General features: G+C 42.4%; 1 protein-coding gene across 1 annotated transcript in view; it reads left to right on the top strand.

The window, feature by feature from the left end:
- Positions 1-18897, top strand: part of MDFIC2 (MyoD family inhibitor domain containing 2) — a 60196-nt gene that overhangs the window by 26357 nt on the left and 14942 nt on the right. The window contains exon 3 of the mRNA XM_054035570.1: positions 7603-7641. Coding sequence (XP_053891545.1) covers positions 7603-7641 — 39 coding nt within the window. The remainder of the gene's footprint in view (positions 1-7602; positions 7642-18897) is intronic.

Raw genomic sequence — 18897 nt, 5'->3', positions numbered from 1 at the left:
TTAGGGCATTTCCCTCATTTAAAAATGACTGATTTGACAGTAGTTATGCTGTAATCACAAAATACAGCATTTCTGATGACATCACAGGCAAGAAGTAAGATTTTTTCCCCCTAGCATCCAGTGACAGATATATGGATATCATCATCAAGTGTGTAAGGTTGAAGAGCCACACATAAATTGCCTGGATTCTGCAAATTTGACCACTTCACCTGAACTGTGCCCACAAATCCATCTCCATAGGGACTCCTTAATATTCCAAACTCTCAACAGCTTCTAAGAGCTTCCATTTCAGAACAGAACAACTTTATGCTATACCACCCCATACTATCATTATCTACATATATATGCACATGATATGTGGTGATGATCTAGCCACATATGAACTGCAAGATGGGATCAGATTACTGGTTCATCTAGTCTAGCGTCCAGTCTCTGACAATAGCCAGTATCAGCTGCTTCAGAAGAAGGTTTAAGAAACCCTGGGATAGACAGCCATAATAGGCCTGTCATAAATCACGGGAGGAGAAATAGTGTTTGAAAAAACAAACAAACCCATCCATGAGGATTAACCTTTTGGAGTTTCCTAGAAATTCTTCCCTCCGGGCAAAGAACTTTATGGCTATATGGAGGAGGCATGTAAACTGGCAGCCTTAAAACCTGTCTGAACCTAAGGATTTACAAGGGAATCTGGTCTCTGCTTTCTGTGGTTCTCACTGGCCTCTTCCAACCAGAGGTCATGTAGCCCAGGTTCCCAGTGTAACTGTACATTGCTCACTTTCTTCCTAGGAATGGGGAGAGTTAAAGTCACTTTTAAAGAAGCATAACTTGTGCGCAGCTGTTCCCTGGCTCCAACCCAACAAACCTGCGCTGCACTGACCAGCTGCATGGCATTTGTACAAAAGGGTTTCCTCAGGCTGTGGGTGGGTGGAGAATATGTCACTTCCCTTTCTATTGATTTCCTGGCCATTCATTGTTCCATTGCTCCTGTCCACACCACAAAGCAGAGGACAGCATTTGACCTGAAGTAATTTTAGTGTGGAGCCTATTTTTTCTATAAGCACTCTTTGTTGTCATCCAGCCATGATATTTACATTGATTTAACCCTCAAGCACTGTGGGTTCCTCAGTAGTGTAGTCATTTTACATTATGCTTGTTAATATCATCTATAGATTCTACGTATTGAATGGTACTGTATATTGTACCCATTTCTGACAAAAAGGACACTTTGCCATTATATGCATATCTGCAAGGCATCTCTTTTCATATCTGTGTCCTGTGGGATCCATGCAAAACTAGAGATTATATTTATTCAGAAATTAAATTAGATTAATAATATTTAAAGTAATTTATAAATAGCAATCGACCTCTGTAATGAAGGTCAAAAGAAAAAGGACATATTAACAATTGAGTATCTCCCCTCCCCTTAAAAATGTTAATACTTCATACCTGTTAATAATCAGGAAAATATCCTTTTCAAGAGTAGCATTTGCAGAAATTGGTAGGATCATTTTGCTAATTCTAATAGTCTTTTAATGAAATAATTTGAAATAAAAAAGCATGGAGACTGAATGCCAATAGAAACATATTGCTGATACAATAAATTGTTAATGTATTTTCTAAACGAATGATTTAAAATAGCTATTAAAGTAAAGAGAATGAGCTTATGTTTCTAGTAATGACTTTTCTTCTTCAAAAAGAAATCTGTAAATCCCTGACTGCAATTTCACATCCCAAAAGGACCAGCAGTCCTTAGACGGGTGCGTATTGCCTTTATGTTTAAAAGTAGTATGCTTGATTTTATGTCATGGTTTTAAATATTTAGAGTTACAGTTGTTTATGCTTTTCTATTTTAAATCAAATCCTGTTATTCTCTTTGACACTCAAAAACAACGCTCTCACCCAGTGAGGTCTATTTTTGTACATATACATACATACATATATACACATACATACGCAGTATAAGTACAATTTTATTCATAGGAGTGCATAATGATTCAGGCTGTGATTGTTAATAAAAATGCATTTCTAACCATCAAATTTGAGTCTATTATTCTGAGTTAATTGCATTTGCCCTAAAGAGACTTACAACTGGCTGTCAGCCTATTTGTGTCAGTTTCATTTTATTCATCAGTCAATCTTGTCTTCCCTTTTTTTGCATCCCATATATTGATCAAATAGATTTGTTAGCGTGCCTCTGCAGCTTTTAAAAAAGTTTATGTTATCCATCAGGTTTATTTGATTACTATATTAGTTTGCATGTTATCTTAATTGATATTTCAGTAGCAAATAAATGCCCTTTTGATGGTCCCACAAGATTTCCATTACTCTAATCCAAGTAACTAACTTGTGGATGTAATGAAGGGAGTGAGAAAAAATACAAACATAAAGCCTATTTTTTAAATGACTGTTAATCTGCAACAGTGCCATGTTTGAGCATTTGATATGATCGAAAGAGAAATAAGTACAGTGTGAAACTTGATTTTTATAAACATCAGTGCTATACCAATATGTATTATGCTGCATATAAAACCCCATTAACAAAACACACACAGTTGGTAATATAAATTAAGATGAAATCAGATCTGGAACAGAGTGTTTTAAGGGCAGTGGGGAATGAAACAAGAAGGCATAACACCTTGAAAAAAATTGGGGAAGCTGAAATTGAAACTTGGGGGGGGACACAATGTGTTACATGGGCCAAGTTGCTTGTAGGGGAGACAAAAATAGGTACAGGTAATTACTAGAGCAAAAGGAAAGCGGCTAAACGGTGGCCCTTCCTTCTTCAATTAATAAGGATGTGATCCTGCTCCTATTAACATCAATGGGAGTTTTGCAGTCAGTTATACAGAAAAAAAATCTGAGCTGAAATCTTGACCCCAGTGAAATCAATGGGAGTTTTGCCATTGACTTAAATGGAGTCAAGATTTTACACCAGTTCTTTTGCGAGGCAGAAGTGGTGCAGTCATTTCCCCATTATGAAAACCAGAGAAGCATTGTATTCATTTTCATTATCGACTAGAGCATGCAGCTCTGGCTCATGTCAGCGAGCGCTTAATCCCTGATCCTGAATCTGCATGGATGGACCCCAGAGTCTGCATGGATCCCTCGTAGCTTGCGGGGTTGTAGCCATAATCAATGCTCTGGGACTACTAGTATGAGTAAGTGCTCACCACTGCAAACTGGGGTTATGCAATAAGTGCCCTATTGGCAAGATTTTCCCAACATCAGCTCCCACATTCAGATCCAGATTTTTCAGAAGGGCTCAGCTGTCATTTCAGATCAAACTAATTGGCCAATTTTCAAAAATGTGGTGCATGCTGAATGGATCTGGTTAAAAAAAAAAGATGGGAACATTTTAGCAAAAAATGCATTTTTATTGAACATTTTTTGTGGCCATCTCTACAGGTAGTCAAAAAATGGGCTCAATTTGTCATGAAAATTTGTGAGGAAAAACTCATTTCTAGTTTTCAAAGAAACATGTCAAATTAGAAATGTTTCAACCAACCTTTTTACTGAGGCCTTTTGATAAGTTGGTCATAAGCATCACACTTACGAGGCGAGCTATTGGATGCCGAGCACTTTTGCAAACCTGGCCTACTTGAAAATCAGACCCAGATCGCTATTGAAAATCTGTCTGGTTTCTTTGTATTTCTTCTCTTCAGTAGTCTTTTGTGGGAATCCTTTCATAACATTTCAGACTTTTCACTCAATCCTTTCTTAAAGTGACAACAGGGATTTTAAAACTCAATTTGCTCTAAACAAAAATCAGTTTTGCTACAGTTCTAAGGCAGTTAGCAACATTTTTAAGATTCAGAACGGTGTAGATGATAGAATAGCACAGAGTTTCAAGCCAAAGCGTTACAACCAACCAGAACCAAATATAAACAGGAACAGATGAGAAAAATACAACCTCAACATCTTGGGACAACAAAGAAACAGGGAAATGATTGCTACATAAAAGACATTTCAAAGACCTCCCTGAAAATCAGGCATAAAAATCCCCAATAAAAAGGCTCAGAAAGAAAACTGTCACACCCCCTAAGCCTCAACAGACTTTAACAAGATGTTTGCATGAGCCAGAGATTGTCTCCTTCGGCAGAAGACAAAAGGCATAGAAAACAATTCTGTCTAGCGTAGGATTAGGAGGCAAGAGATAGATAAAAAGGATTCCTTAACCTTACAATTAGAAATCCCAACTCTCCAGCCAAGAGGATAATCAGAAACATGCTGAAAACCTATGTCACAATAACCGTTGTACCTTTCTTTACTCTTTGAAAACTGATAGATATATATATTGCATCCCCTGAGAAATGCTTTGATGACCACTCGATTACAGGCAACTCCTGCTACCAAACCACAATCCAGCACATGTGGCAATAACATTTTGTTTCCCATAGTTCATATTTCCATCGCCACCCACCAGACCAAAATTAGATTACCAAAGCTCAGACCAACTTTCCAAACAGAAGATTCCAGTAAATGTACTGCTAAAAGCAAAATTAAACATAATGCACTATGCCTCTGACAGACAATTGGCTTATCGTGGCCCAACCCAGATACAAATACAACTCCCTCATGCCAAATATACTAAATTAAATAGATTTTTCTCTGGTTAAAATGGAAACAACTTAGCTAATATACTGGGTACGCTGAGTTTTATTGGCATTACTAATGCTCTGAAGCAAGAGGGGGAGTATTGGCAAGTGTAGAAATGAGACTGAGGGGAAAAAAAAAACTTGCAGGCTGGAAAGACATTTGCGTGCCTATCAAGTTTATCCTAGCTATTGGAGCTAACTAGTGGTCATAAACTGAATAGCTACAGAAATGTAATTATGTGCAACATAATTCACCACAGATTAAACTTTCTGCAGCTGAATTGGCATGTCCAAAACATCACTTTATAGAAAGGAGTTGTCCCCGTTTTACAGAAGATAAATCGGGCACAACGAAATTGAATAAATAGCCCATGTTCATTTAACCTCTGAGGAACTGTCAGAGTTTAAGACATCATAATTCTCAATTGTACTTTTAAGAAGACTCTCAGCATCCATTTGGAAATGGACTTCACTATGTAATCCTTTGCTAGAGGCACTCTTGTTTGTACCATCTTAGAGTCACTGAGGAAGGAAAGGGGAAGCCACCTTTTCACACTCATGCCTTACCTGCTGCTCATGGTGGTTCCTCTCCCCAGGTCCCTGTGATCAGGGCCGGCTCTAGGTTTTTTGCCACCCCAAGCAAAAAAATTTTTGGCTGCCCCTCACCCGTACCCTCTGCTGCCCCAACCCTGGGTTCTCCCTGTGACGGGTTGGATCACAGAGACCCCCTTGGGAGCTGCCACCCGATGTGCAAAGACTACCCCTGCTTCTGCTTTCCCTGCCAGCTCAGGACTCCAGCACCCTGTCTTGCTGAGCCAGACACTCCCGTCTGGCTCCAGACACAGACCCAGGGTCTGAATCACTTGTCCCAAAGCTGCAAGTTTACCCGAAAACAGCTCACAGTAGCGCGCTTGTCTTTAGCACTCAGATGCCCAACTCCCAATGGGGTCTAAACCCAGATAAATCCGTTTTACCCTGCATAAAGCTTATGCAGGGCAAACTCATAAATTGTTCGCCCTCTATAACACTGATAGAGAGATATGCACAGTTGTTTGCTCCCCCCAGGTATTAATACATACTCTGAGTAAATTACTAAATAAAAAGTGATTTTATTAAATACAGACAGTAGGATTTAAGTGGTTCAAAGTAGTAACAGACAGAACAAAGTAAGTCACCAAGCAAAATAAAATAAAATGCGCAAATCTATGCCTAATCAAACTAAATACAGATAATCTCACCCTCAGAGATGTTTCAGTAAGTTTTTCTCAGACTGGACACCTTCCAGGCCTGGGCACAATTCTTTCCCCTGGTACAGCTCTTGTTGCAGCTCAGGTGGTAGCTAGGGGATTCTTCATGATGGCTTCCCCCCCTCTCTGTTCTCTTCCCCCCTTTATATATCTTTTGCATAAGGCGGGAACTCTTTGTCTCTCTGGGTTTCCACCCCCCCTCACTGGAAAAGCACCAGGTTAAAGATGGATTCCAGTTCAGGTGACATGATCACATGTCACTGCAAGACTTCATTACTCACTTGCCAGCACACACATATACAGGAGGACTCACAGGTAAATACAGCCATCTGCAGACAATGGGAGTCATCAAGATTCCAAACCATCATTAATGGTCCACACTTTACACAATTACAATAGGCCCTCAGAGTTACATTTTATATTTCTAGTTTTAGATACAAGAGTGGTACATTTATACAAATCAGATGATCACACTCAGTAGATTATAAGCTTTGTAATGATACCTTACAAGAGACCTTTTGCATGAGGCATATCCCAGTTACTTACATTCACTTATTACCGTATTTTCTCTAAAACTATCTCAGTTACATTATATTGACTTATCAAGTTTTTATAAAACCATATAGACCGCACAACGTCACACTCCCCCCCACCCCACCTGCCGCCCCAGCACTGGGCTCCCCTCTCGCCTCCAGCCAGTCCAGCGCTGGCAGGGTCGGGGTAAGTAGCAGGGCTCCCAGGCCGCGCCTCAGCCCAGGGTCCCTCTAGCTGGGGCTCCCACCTCCAGGACTGGCCAGGACCGGGGAGGACAGAGCCAGGGGACCGCCCCGGCAGGGGGCTGAGGAGCCAGGGCAGGGCAGCCCCAGAGGGAGCGGAGCCCCGGAGAGCGGGACGCGGGCCCCGCACGGCAGCGCCCCGCCCTCTATGGCCCCGCTCCTGGCCACCCTGCCGCAGTCCCTGGGCGGCTCTGGCTGCTTCGCCCAGCCCCGGCTGCGGTGCTGGGGGCGGCCGCCCTGCAACACCTGCAGGCGGCTCCATGTGCCCCGAGTGGCGGCCCCCAGCCTGAGTGTCCCGTGCTCGGAGCCCGCCCGGCTATAAGGTGCGGGCGCTGCTCCCCGACACGAACCACAGCGGCCTCAGGGCGCCCCCGGTGCAGGACGCACTGCTGCTGCCAGGGCCGGCTCTAGGCTTTTGCCGCCCAAGCACCAAAAAAAAAAAAAAAAAAAAGAGGCTGGCTGGAATGCGGCCCCTGAAAATATGCTGCCCCAAGCACCTGCTTGGTTTGCTGGTACCTGGAGCCGGCCCTGCCTGCGATCCCAATGCACACGCAGAGTATTAGAGCAGGTGTCCTGGGCACATATCACTTCATTCTGCCTAGCTATACTCCATCTCAAAAGATATTCCTCTTGATGACCCATCCTAAATTTTTGAATAGTGTTGTAGAGTGGAGGTTAAACACAGCCGCAAAACTCTTTGTTTTCCACTGGTGGGTGAAATGATCCCTCTGTAGGTAAAGTGCTCTGGGACCATTCAGGGTGAAAGTTACTATTGACATAGCCTACAAAGTGCAATTGAGCTCATTCTGATCAATGGGAATTCTGCACATATGGCATGCCAGTGGTACAAGAGAGGACTCTGTCTCTTCAGTAAAAATAGTAGGGCTTTAGGATACATATATTGGTTTTCTGATATCCAGGCCATACTAGTGCTGCTACAAAATCCAGCCTCATGATGCTTTCTGTTTAATTCTTGTTTTTCAGAATTGGCCAGTCCTATCTTACAGCCTCTTGGAGACTCAGGTAAGCTTCCCCACCTCTCTGAGCTACCCCTTTCTGTGAGGAATATTAAATGGTGTTACGGTAATTATAACCATTTATATAGCACCTGTCATGCAGAAGAAAGAATTTAATTATATATAATTTACTATTGCGTAGGGAACCTGGTCTCCATATCATTTGGCTTTATTTATTGATCTGTCATCTGATTCAAGTCAGCCCATCTCTAGAAGGTGTGTGCATATTTATTAGAACCAGCAACAGTTTAAGATGTATAAAATAATGTATCCAACTCAGAACTACGAAGGAAATGAATATAGGCCACCATACCATCAGAATGAACTCAATTGCACTTTGTATTTATTTATGTCAGCTGTTTGCAATATTGTTGTAGCTGTGTTGGTGCCAGGATATGAGAGACAAAAGGTGGGTGAGGTAACACCTTTTATTAGACCGTTGGTCCAGTAAAAGATATTATCTCACCCACTTTACCTTAGTTGGGCACTTTGCTTGGATGCCTAGGTTAAACACTTTCTCTTGTGAATATTGCAACAGCACCTTATGACAGATCTTTTGATAAATAGCCACGAGGATCAGAATGTGAGCTGCATGAAACCAGCTTGTTTCAGTTTGCAGAATTTCAGCTGCCCAAACCCAGCGGTTTACTTTGGGTTGATGCAAAGCTGAAAATTCCGGGCAACTATCGCTGGCTGCCTAATGAATCTTGCTGTTTTTTTGCTTAAACCAGAATTTAACTACCTCTCATCCCAAAAGATCGCACCTCTGCCCTACCTTTATTTATCTGCTGGAGTGGAAAGGATCACAAAAGAACTCCCCTCACATCTGGCCACTTCTTGCTGCTTTAGGGGACTCTCTACCTCTTTAATCCAACTTAAGGCCCCTTAAAGGAGTGGGATGTCTGCCTGCTTATCCTCTCCCCATTCAGCCGCAGCAGGATTGGAAAACGTCCATCCAATCCCTCTACTTCTGTAATAGCCTTTAGCATGAGATGCCTCAGACAAAGCTGGCGATTGAGGCCATTACGATCACTGCCATGACTCACTCCACCTCACCCCTGACCTGACCTTCTCTGTGTTTCTGCATTAGAGTGTAAGCTTATAAGATTGTGCACCAAGCACATTTTGGGATGTTCTAATAATAGGCTGCTTGCATCTAACATGTTTGTAAAGTATCGGGCACACTTCTGGCACTCAATAAACAAATCAGACTAGTAACCATTGGAATAGGTCTCAGAATGTTCTGCTATTGCATTGAACTGAGCTGAATACAATAGTTTGGTGCTGCATTTTTTGATTGTTCTCCTCCACCCCCACTGACTGAGCTTGCTTTGATCAGAAACTAATTAGCAGGAAGCTCATTGAGGGGTAGTTGAGCAAGGTCAAGGCGACAATCTGTGCTGCTAAACCACGATGAGGCAAATCGTTCAGTGTAACTAAGAAGTAATTCAGACTGCACTTTTGGCATTTTTTCCCCCTCTTTTGTTCTGTCAGTCTGAAGAGAACAGCTCGTGTGATGTAATTTAGAATAGAGCTTTTTTAAAGCTTTCACTCAGGAAAAGCTTCTGGAGCTCTGGGGGTATAGCTTAGCTCAGAGAAAGAGAAAGAAAGCAAGTTTGCATTGACAGCTTGATCCCAGAGAGAGGTGGCTGCCTGCTTGTCTAACAGGTCCTTTGGGTCTGGATGAGGCAGAGACAGAGGAGCAGTCATATTAAGTGAACGTGTGCTGCCAATGTTAAAGGAACAATTACCATTATTCTGCATAGTTCACTGTTTGCTTCTGCTATTTCCTTCAATAAAACCTCTTTTCACTTGCCAATTGGAGCTTGTCATGTAACAATATTTCTCATGCACAATACACATACTGAAATGCCCTTGTGTTTTTAATACATTTATAGTTGTTAACAATAGCGGTATAGTGACAGAAAAAACGTACTTGCTTTGAATACAGAATAGATTCAAAGAGGAATAAACCAAGGGCCCTGTTCCGAAAGGATTAATGCCAGACTTAGCCCTGGATATTTGCCTGATTTTGGTGTAAAAGTGGTGGCACCTCTTTCATTTAGTTGATGTCTAAATTCACCTCCAAGGTCCAGGCTGTGACTTTCTTACTCCCACTGGGAAGGAGTTACTCACACGAGTCTTCAATGGTGACTTCAGTGCGATTACTCATGTTGATCATGGGTTCATGGTTAGGTTTATAGTTAGGTTCCAGATCGTAGTATATCTTTCACACACAGTCTTATAATACATCCATAAAATGGTGAAGAAGTCCTAAGGGTGACAGAGGAAGAGTGGCATCAGTATAAGTGAATAAAGAATACTGATACTGGGATGCGCATTGACAAACTTGAGTGTGCCTGAGTCTGTTCTGTGTGTGTTACACATCCCTCAGAAGTGGCTGGTCCATACAAGATTTAGTCTACTACACCTACCAGCTAATGGACACCAAAGTGGCTGTGGGTCATGCTTTTGGCCATGGAGGTCCTGAGTTCAATCCCCAGGGCCAACAGTAGTCATTACACAAACTCTTATATATGTTAGCAGAGTTACTCGTGTGCAATTATTTACAGGATCAAGCTCTTAATTTGCACAAATAGCAGTTGTGAATGGTTGGATCACAGAAACCCCCCTGGGAGCTGCCAACTGATGTGCCAAGACTACCTTTGCTCCTGTTTTCCCTGCCAGTCAGGACTCCAGCACCCTGTCTTGCTGAGCCAGACACTCCCGTCTGCTCCAACAAAGACCCAGGGTCTGAATTACTTGCCCCAAAGCTGCAGGTTTACCTGAAAGCAGCTCACAGAAGTGTGCTTGTCTTTAGCACTCAGATGCCCAACTCCCAATGGGGTCTAAACCCAAATAAATCCATTTTATTCTGTATAAAGCTTATGCAAGGTAAATTCATAAATTGTTCGCCCTCTATAACACTGATAGAGAGATATGCACAGTTGTTTGCTCCCCCAGGTATTATCACATACTCTGAGTTAATTAATAAGTAAACAGTGATTTTATTAAATACAGAAAGTAGGATTTAAGTGGTTCCAAGTAGGAACAGACAGAGCAAAGTCACCAAGCAAAATAAAATAAAATGCACAAATCTATGTCTAATTAAACTGAATACAGATAAGATCCTCACCAGTTCCAGAATGCTCCCTTTTACAGACTAATCTCCTTTTAGCCTGGGTCCAGCAATCACTCACACCCCCTGTAGTTACTGTCCTTTGTTCCACTTTCTTTCAAGTATCCTAGGGGGGTGGAGAGGCCCCCTCTTTAGCCAGCTGAAGACAAAATGGAGGGGTGTCCCACGGGTTTAAATAGTCTCTCTCTTGTGGGTGGAGACACCCCCTCCTCACTCCTATGCAAAGTCCAGCTCCAAGATGGAGTTCTGGAGTCAGCTGGGCAAGTCACATGTCCATGCATGACTCACAGTCTTTACAGGCAGAAGCCATTGTCCACATGGTATCTTGTATGTCTCCAGGAAGACTTATGTGGATTGGAGCATTCCAAAATTCATTGTTCCCCAAATGCTTCCTGATCAGATACTTAACCTTGCAAATTCCTTCCTAAAGAAGCTGACCAAATGCCTCACAAAGCTTACTTAGAAATCAAGCAAGCATACTGACCATATTCTTAACCTCAGGTACAAAGTGATATAGTAGACCATATAGATATAGTAGACCATAACCTTTACAGAGATATGTTACATGGCACAGGCAGCACAAAACATATTCCAGTTATGTCATATTCCCATAAAACCTTATGGGAGGTACCGTCACAGCAGTTATAGATGAGATTTGCAAAAGTTGCCTAAAGGGAGATAGGCACCCAAATTCCACTGAATATCAATCAGATTTTGGGAACCTTACTCTCTTAAGCGCCTTTCAAAGCCCACAAAGCTAACAAATCAAGCCAATAGTACTTTTGATGCGATTACCGTGCAGGAACAGGGACAGCAAAAGGCATTATGGAAAGAGGAAGAATTGCTCTTATTTCAGTTGTAACCCCCTTGCGGTTGGGATTGTCTTTTTTGTTTGTTTGTTTCTCTAGCACCAAACACATTCTTGGCACTTTGATATATCAAATTAATCAGAACAAAATATTGTATGCCTCCAAGTGGATGAACTACAGTTGGATGAAGCCTCCAAGGTAGTTATCAAACGAGCTTGCATCCGATGCCAGGGATTCATGGCTCCCTAGTTCATTCTTTTAGCCTGATGGAGTTTTTTTTTATACATCATGAAATCCCACTTAAACTTGCATTCCTTTGGCCCCCCTCTCCTCTCCTCTAGAACTGTGATAAAATGGAGGTCGTTAAACCCACACCCTTACACTGTCGTATAGTATTTGAACCACATTAGCCAGAAGCTTGCTTAACCAGATATCTTGCAGGATGTTATGATGCTTTCCTTGATCAGTGCAGACATGGATTGACTGTGTAATAATGCATTTATTAAGAAAATACTATAGATGAGTGCATTAAATGGATTTAGAATGCCCCAATGATAGAACTTCTGCTTGTAAGGGCACCCTAGAATACAAGAGAGTTTTGGAAAAAGTTCGATAACATGGTTCATCCTTGTCTGTTCCATAAAAAAATTGTTAAGCCCCTTGATAACAAGAACTATAACTGAATAAGAACATCAGTTGGAGAGGACAATGGCAAAAGTTGTTTTGGAGCCTGACCCAAAGCCCATTGAAATTAATGGGAGTCTTTCCATTGGCTTCAATGAGCTTTAGTTCAGGTGATACTGTCATATGCTTCAGAATTCAAAATAAAGTAATTTCCTCCTCCTATCTCCCAAATATAGAATATGTTCAAGTAGTGTATGAAGTTGAGAATGCAAAAATAAGAATAGTGGTTAGGACTGGGCGGTGCAGAAGGAACAAGACACCACAGAATCTTCATCCATTTCTAGGATCAAATGTAAACCAAAGCTTTTTAATTAGTAAGAGATTTGGATTTTTTTCTTTTAAATCACTTCATTTTTCAACGTACAACTTGGAACCTCCAAGGCTAAATTATTTTGAGAATAGCTGATTCTCCTGTGATTTCCAGCTCAATTTTTGCATATTCAAAAGGTTTGGATACTTTGTCATTCAGAAAGTAAACCACTGCCAAAGAATAAGGAACAGGAAGCGGGGGCTGTGCTAATTTTCTTCTGGAAAATCCACAAATTCTGGCCTCTGATCCATGCAAATGTTTCATTTTTTCAATAGATAGCACTGTACAAAAATTAAACTTAAAGCTTTAAGTGGTTCAGAAGGTTTCATTAAATGACTTTTGTAAACATTTCCCTCCTAATATACTCAGCATTAGTCTTTCCCCCCTTTTTTAATTTTTTAAAAATATTCTAGCAGACTAAACAGAGCAAAACAATTTAAATTAATCTCAAAACTATTAGCAATTATTACTGAGAACTCATGTAGGACTGGTGAGGTCCTGGAGGGCTGGAGAAGGGCAAACATAAAACCTTTAAAAGGGGGAAGAAAGAGGATCTGGGGAGTTATGGACCAGTCAGCCTAAGTTTGATACCTGGAAATATACTGGAACAAATTATTAAACTGTCAATTTGTAAGCACCTAGAGGATGATATGGTTATAAGGACTAGCCATCATGCATTTGTCAAGAACAAATTATGTCAAACCAACCTAATTTCCTCCTTTGACAGGGTTACTGGCCTTATGGATGGAGGGAAGCAGTAGATGTAATAGATCTAGATTTTAGTAAGGCTTTTGACAGTCACAGATGACATTCTCGTAACCAACTAGGCAAATGTGGTCTAGATGAAATTATTGTATGGTGGGTGCACAACTGGTTGAAGGATTATATTCAAAGAGTTGTTACCAATGATTTGCTGTCAAACTGGGAGGGCATATCTAGTGGGGTCCCCTCCTAGGGATCAGTCCTGGATCTGGTACTGTTTAATATTTTAATTAATGACTTGGATAATGGACTGGAGAGTATGCTTATAAATTTACAGATGACACCAAGCCCGGGTGGAGGAGGGGAGGTTTGTAAGCACTCTTGAGGACAGGATTAGACTTCAAAACTACCTTGACAAATCAGGGGAGACCTACTAACAGTCTTCAAATAAGAGGACTGTGATCAATTTTTCTTCATGTCCATTGAAGGTAGGACAAAAAGTAATGGGCTTAATCTGCAGCAAGGGAGATTTAGGTTAGATCAGGGGTGGGCAAACTTTTTGGCCCGAGGGCCACATCTGGGTATGGAAATTGTATGGCGGGCTATGAATGCTCATGAAATTGGGGATTAGGGTGTGGGAGGGGGTGAGGGCTCCAGATGGGGTGTGGGCGGTGGGGCCAGAAAGGAGGAGTTCGGGGTGAGGGAGGGGACTCTGGGCTGGGGCTGGGAATGAGGGGCTGGGGGTGCAGGAGGGTACTCCGGGCTGGGATCAAGGGGTTTAGAGGGCAGGGTGGGGCAGGGCTGGGGCAGGGAGTTGGAGCACAGGAGGGGGTCGGAGGTGCAGGCTCCAGGCAGTGTTTACCTCAAGCAGCTCCCAGAAGCAGCAGCATTCCCCCCTCCGGCTCCTACGTGGAGGCGCGGCCATACGGCTCTGCACACTGCTCCGTCCACAGGCGCCACCCCTGAAGCTCCCATTGGCCATGTTCCTGGCCAATGGGAGCTGCGGGGGCCGCAGTTGGGGCAGGGGCAACGTGCAGAGCCCCCTGGCTGCCCCTACCCGTGGAAGCCAGAGGGGGGACATGCCGCTGCTTCCGGGAGCCACGGCACGTGTGGAGCAGGGCAAGTCCTTGACCCCGCTCCCTAGCTGGAGTTCGAGGGCCAGATTAAAACATCTGAAGGGCTGGATGCGGCCCCTGTGCTGTAGTTTGCCCATCCCTGCGTTAGATATTAGGAAAAAAAATTCTAACTGTACAGGTATCTAACATGTAGAATAGGCTTCAGAGGAAGATTGTTGAATCCTCATCATTCGAGGTTTTTAAGAACAGGTTGGACAAAGACCTGCGCAGGATGGTCTAGGTTTACTTGGTCCTACTGCAGTTGGAGAGGCTGGACTTGATGACATCTCGAGATCCCTTCCAACCCGATATTTCTTTGATTATGTGTATCTGATGGAGACTTACCCTTAGTAATAGTGTCAATGTATTAATAAAACAATGTCCATTTTTGGCTCCTCTATTCTGATCAGAAATTTTGTTTTGGAAACTTGATCATATTGACAAGTTTCAGAGTAACAGCCGTGTTAGTCTGTATCCGCAAAAAGAAGAACAGGAGTACTTGTGGCACCTTAGAGACTAACAAATTTATTAGAGCATAAGCTTTCGTGGGGGCTGTAGTCCACGAAAGCTTATGCTCTAATAAATTTGTTAGTCTCTAAGGTGCCACAAGTACTCCTGTTCTTCTTTTTGATCATATTGGTAGATCGTCTAACTTGAGGTGAACAATGAACCCTGAGAGGCATGCAGGAAGACTGAATTAACATAGCAAAAGCTAGAATTTCACGGGATTTTTTAAAACAAAACAAGCTGAGCAATACAGGTAGAAAGATGCATCGTACTCTTAAGCTTCACCATCTGCAGTGAAGAATACTGTGAATGAGACAGTTCCAATTGTTCTTTAACTGTAATAAATAATAATACTCACTGGTGGCTTTGCCACCAGCCCCATGTGTGGGACAGCACATAGCTGCATTACTGCAGCGGTAGCCAGGGAAGCATATTGTGACTGAATTCACCTCTTGGTTTTCCCCGCTCCAAAAAAGGAGACCGACCTGGCCTCAGCCCTGTATTCAGTGCAGTGTATGTCCGCTGGCATACTGGTGTAGCTGTGCTGTCTGGTAGATTTATGGGGCAGTGCCTACTAGCCCACTCCCCAACCCACTTACGTACAGGGTGGTTCTGACCATGCTGCTGCCCACAATATGAGTAGCCAGGTCAGGAGTGTGAGGACTGCTTCAAGCCCTCTTTCTCCCCTGCACTGGTGCCCAGGACAGGCCACAACATGCTCCATTAATAAGAATAAATATAAATATAAAACCTGTTCTCTGTTCAGAAGAGGGAGGATGGTGTTGTGGTTTCAGGCAAAGGCTCGGGTTGATCTGAACTGGTTCAATCATCCCTAGTGGCAAAAAGATCAGAAAAGAGCAGTGCAAAAAAAACCATTAACTACAACTAATAACAGGACAGCTTCTTTATAAAAGCCCTGTGGGGCTGCCTCCTAGAACACCAGCTATGCCATTTAGGTGATCCAACCTGGAGCTTAACTTCAGGCTCAGAAACAGAGACATACCTTCTAGGAGTCTCCGAGCAGGGCCGGCTCTAGGCACCAGCAAAACAAGTTGGTGCTTGGGGCGGCACATTTTTAGGGGCGGCATGGCCGGCGCCAGAATGCCGCCCCTAAAAATGTGCCCTGGCCGCCCTAGCTCACCTCCGCTGCTGCCGCTCGCGTGCTGCTGCTCACCCTCCCTCCCAGGCTCTCAAACCTGGGAGGGAGGGGGAGATCCCGAGCGGCCACGGCGCGCGAAACAGCTGATTCACGCGCCGCTGCTCACCCTCCCTTCCAGGTTTGAGAGCCTTGGAGGGAGGGGGAGACTCCGAGTGGCCGCGGCGCGTCGCTTCTCCCCCTCCCTCCTAGGCTTGAGAGCCTAGGGGGAGGAGGCAGGGCTGGGGATTTGGGGAAGGGGCGGAGCTGAGGCGGGGCCGGGGGTGGGCTAAGAAAAAAATGGCAGGGGGGCAGCCAAAATTGTTTCTGCTTGGGGCGGCAAAAATCCTAGAGCCGGCCCTGTCTCCGAGAGGGGACTCTCACCTTCTCAAATGCAGAAAGCGTCATGGCATGATGCCAGTGTGCCTTGGCCACAGACATGAGGGAATTAATTAAAAACAGGGAAAAAAGATTAGCTACCACAAAGGTGAAATGCCACAAAGACCTGCTGCTCTCTGCACCAGCCCCACATTAGAATTATTTGCTTATTTTTTAAAGTGAAAGAAACATATATGTTGCTTAATAGACAAATTGGAGAACAATATCCCTACCCAAAAGACCAAGCAATTCATTATTTATTATTAATTATTATTATTATTGTGTACTATGGTAGCACCTGGAGCCCCAACCAAGGACCAGGACTCCATTGTGTTAGGCCCTGTGCAAACATGGAATAGAAAGACCATCCCTGCCCCAAAGAGCTTATCTGCTTCTCAAGACTTAGCAAATAGAAAAGTTCACACAGATTTTCTTGCCACCAGCTGAACCAAACAGAATTCAGAATAAAAAAATAAGTAAAAAAATAGGAGGTTAAAGGGGGTCTTGAGGTGGCCAGATTCATTATTATGAGGAAGAGCTTATAGTCAGAAACCTCAGGCCACCACCACAACCACCAAAATGTACAATGCAAACCAAAAAGAAATCTGGTAGGAATTAGAGATGGGTCGGAACCAGAATTGTAGACTAGAACCTCCACACAGTGTAGAGGTTCTGATCCAGAAACAAAACTCGGCGGCTCAGGCCCAAGTACACGTGAAGTACATAATGCTGGACTCAAAGGACCAACTTTTCAAACATGATCACCATTGATGTATTTTCAACCCCAACCCCACTCCAAATTGGCAAACACCATTGAATAATTGTCTGCATGAGCCATTTCCCTGATTGCATGAATATCTGGCCACTTATTTTGGTGCCAGCCGGGGAACTAAATACTTTGAAAATCTGACCCATATTGTGAGTACGGAGCATTTCAAAATGCTCTGAATACACACATGCATGTAGACAGATTCACACACTGTAAATGCATTTGACTGTTTTGCCGAGATCTATATTCTGAGGACAAATTATACCTAAGAACTGAAGTGGATAAGATAGGTAACGTAATAGGGGTGTTTTTGGATTAACACATCCAAAAATATTCTATAAAATGCTTGGTCAACCTTCTTTCAAGGTCCGTTACAACTACAGTTATCTTTTGTGTGAGAAAACAAAATAGAAACACACTGTTCCTTCCAAGCATGGTTCGAAGCGTCTTTAAATTCAGCTATTTTTTTTTGCAGGCTGTACAGCCTTACTTTTTATAGTTAAAAGTAATTTTAAAGCAAAAAAGAACATAAACAATATACACTGACTCTTGACACTCCATTGCTTTCTTAAACTAGAATAATAAAAATTTGCAAATGAACAAAAGAGTGGGAGGAAGATATCTAATTTACAATGTTTTTGAGATAAAGAACACTACAAAAAAAGATCAATGTGAATAATAAAGCATTGTTAACTGAGTCATGACATTTCTATTCTCAGTGAAGATTTGAACAGTAGAACTCTGCAAATGAGCACCTTATGCCATTTTCAAAGTGGGAGGAAGACGTATAATTATAATTTTTAAAGTGAAGAGAATTAAAAAAACTCTGTGAAAAAGTTTATTGAAAAACATATCGACATATCAATATGACATAAATTACTTTAATTTTATTAAACTAGGAGGGGGGGGGAACTCTCTCTTTTTTTCTTTTTTTTTTTTTTTTAAGACTGGCTGCAGAATATGTTCCTTGAAAAGAAATTGCTTTATGAAAAAACTCTTTTACTAAGATGAAACAGCACTGAATGTCAGCACTACCATATATTTATTCTGTAACTCTTCCAACAGCTGAGATCTATAAAAGAAACATATTTTCAAAACAGTTTTAACCTCCATTGTCTTGATCACTTGCATTAACATTTTTCATGTCACCTACTGAAATCCCTAAAAGGAACCTTTTAGTCAGTCAAAATTAACAAATCTATTTTTAAAAACAGCCGCTGAAGAGTCAGAAAGACATAAGGTTGTGTATTTTATTTGACATATATTTTCAGCTGTCTCTCTCGTTTGTGGGATGAGAGCAACATTTTATACTGATGTTATCAACTCCGGGGAGGAGGGTGATTTTGAGAGTGAGGAAAACAAAGTCTGCTCCCACTGCATGTGTGCCTTAAATTAAGAATAAAAATATAGTGTTGATCAGATCACTCGGATGGAGCCTTTTACTGTCTTGGCATTCATGAAGCTGGGAGCCAGCTGTAAAATGATAGTTTGGGCCTAAGTTTATGCTTAGATATATGCACATGGCTCCCATTTACTTCAAAGGGAGTTGCGCACATGACCAGAATTTGACCTTCACCTCTTCCATCTTTAAGCCTGCACAGAGCCAGAGTAAATAGGCTAAACACAGGCAATTTAAAGGAGTTAGGGACATAGAACAGGATTTTCAAAGTGACTAGTGATTTTGGATGCCCAACTTGAGAAATCTCAGAGGGTGG

This window comes from Malaclemys terrapin, chromosome 7 (genome assembly GCF_027887155.1).
Source record: "Malaclemys terrapin pileata isolate rMalTer1 chromosome 7, rMalTer1.hap1, whole genome shotgun sequence".
In the NCBI taxonomy this organism is placed as follows: domain Eukaryota; kingdom Metazoa; phylum Chordata; order Testudines; family Emydidae; genus Malaclemys; species Malaclemys terrapin.
This window is presented reverse-complemented; position numbering and strand designations above follow the sequence as displayed.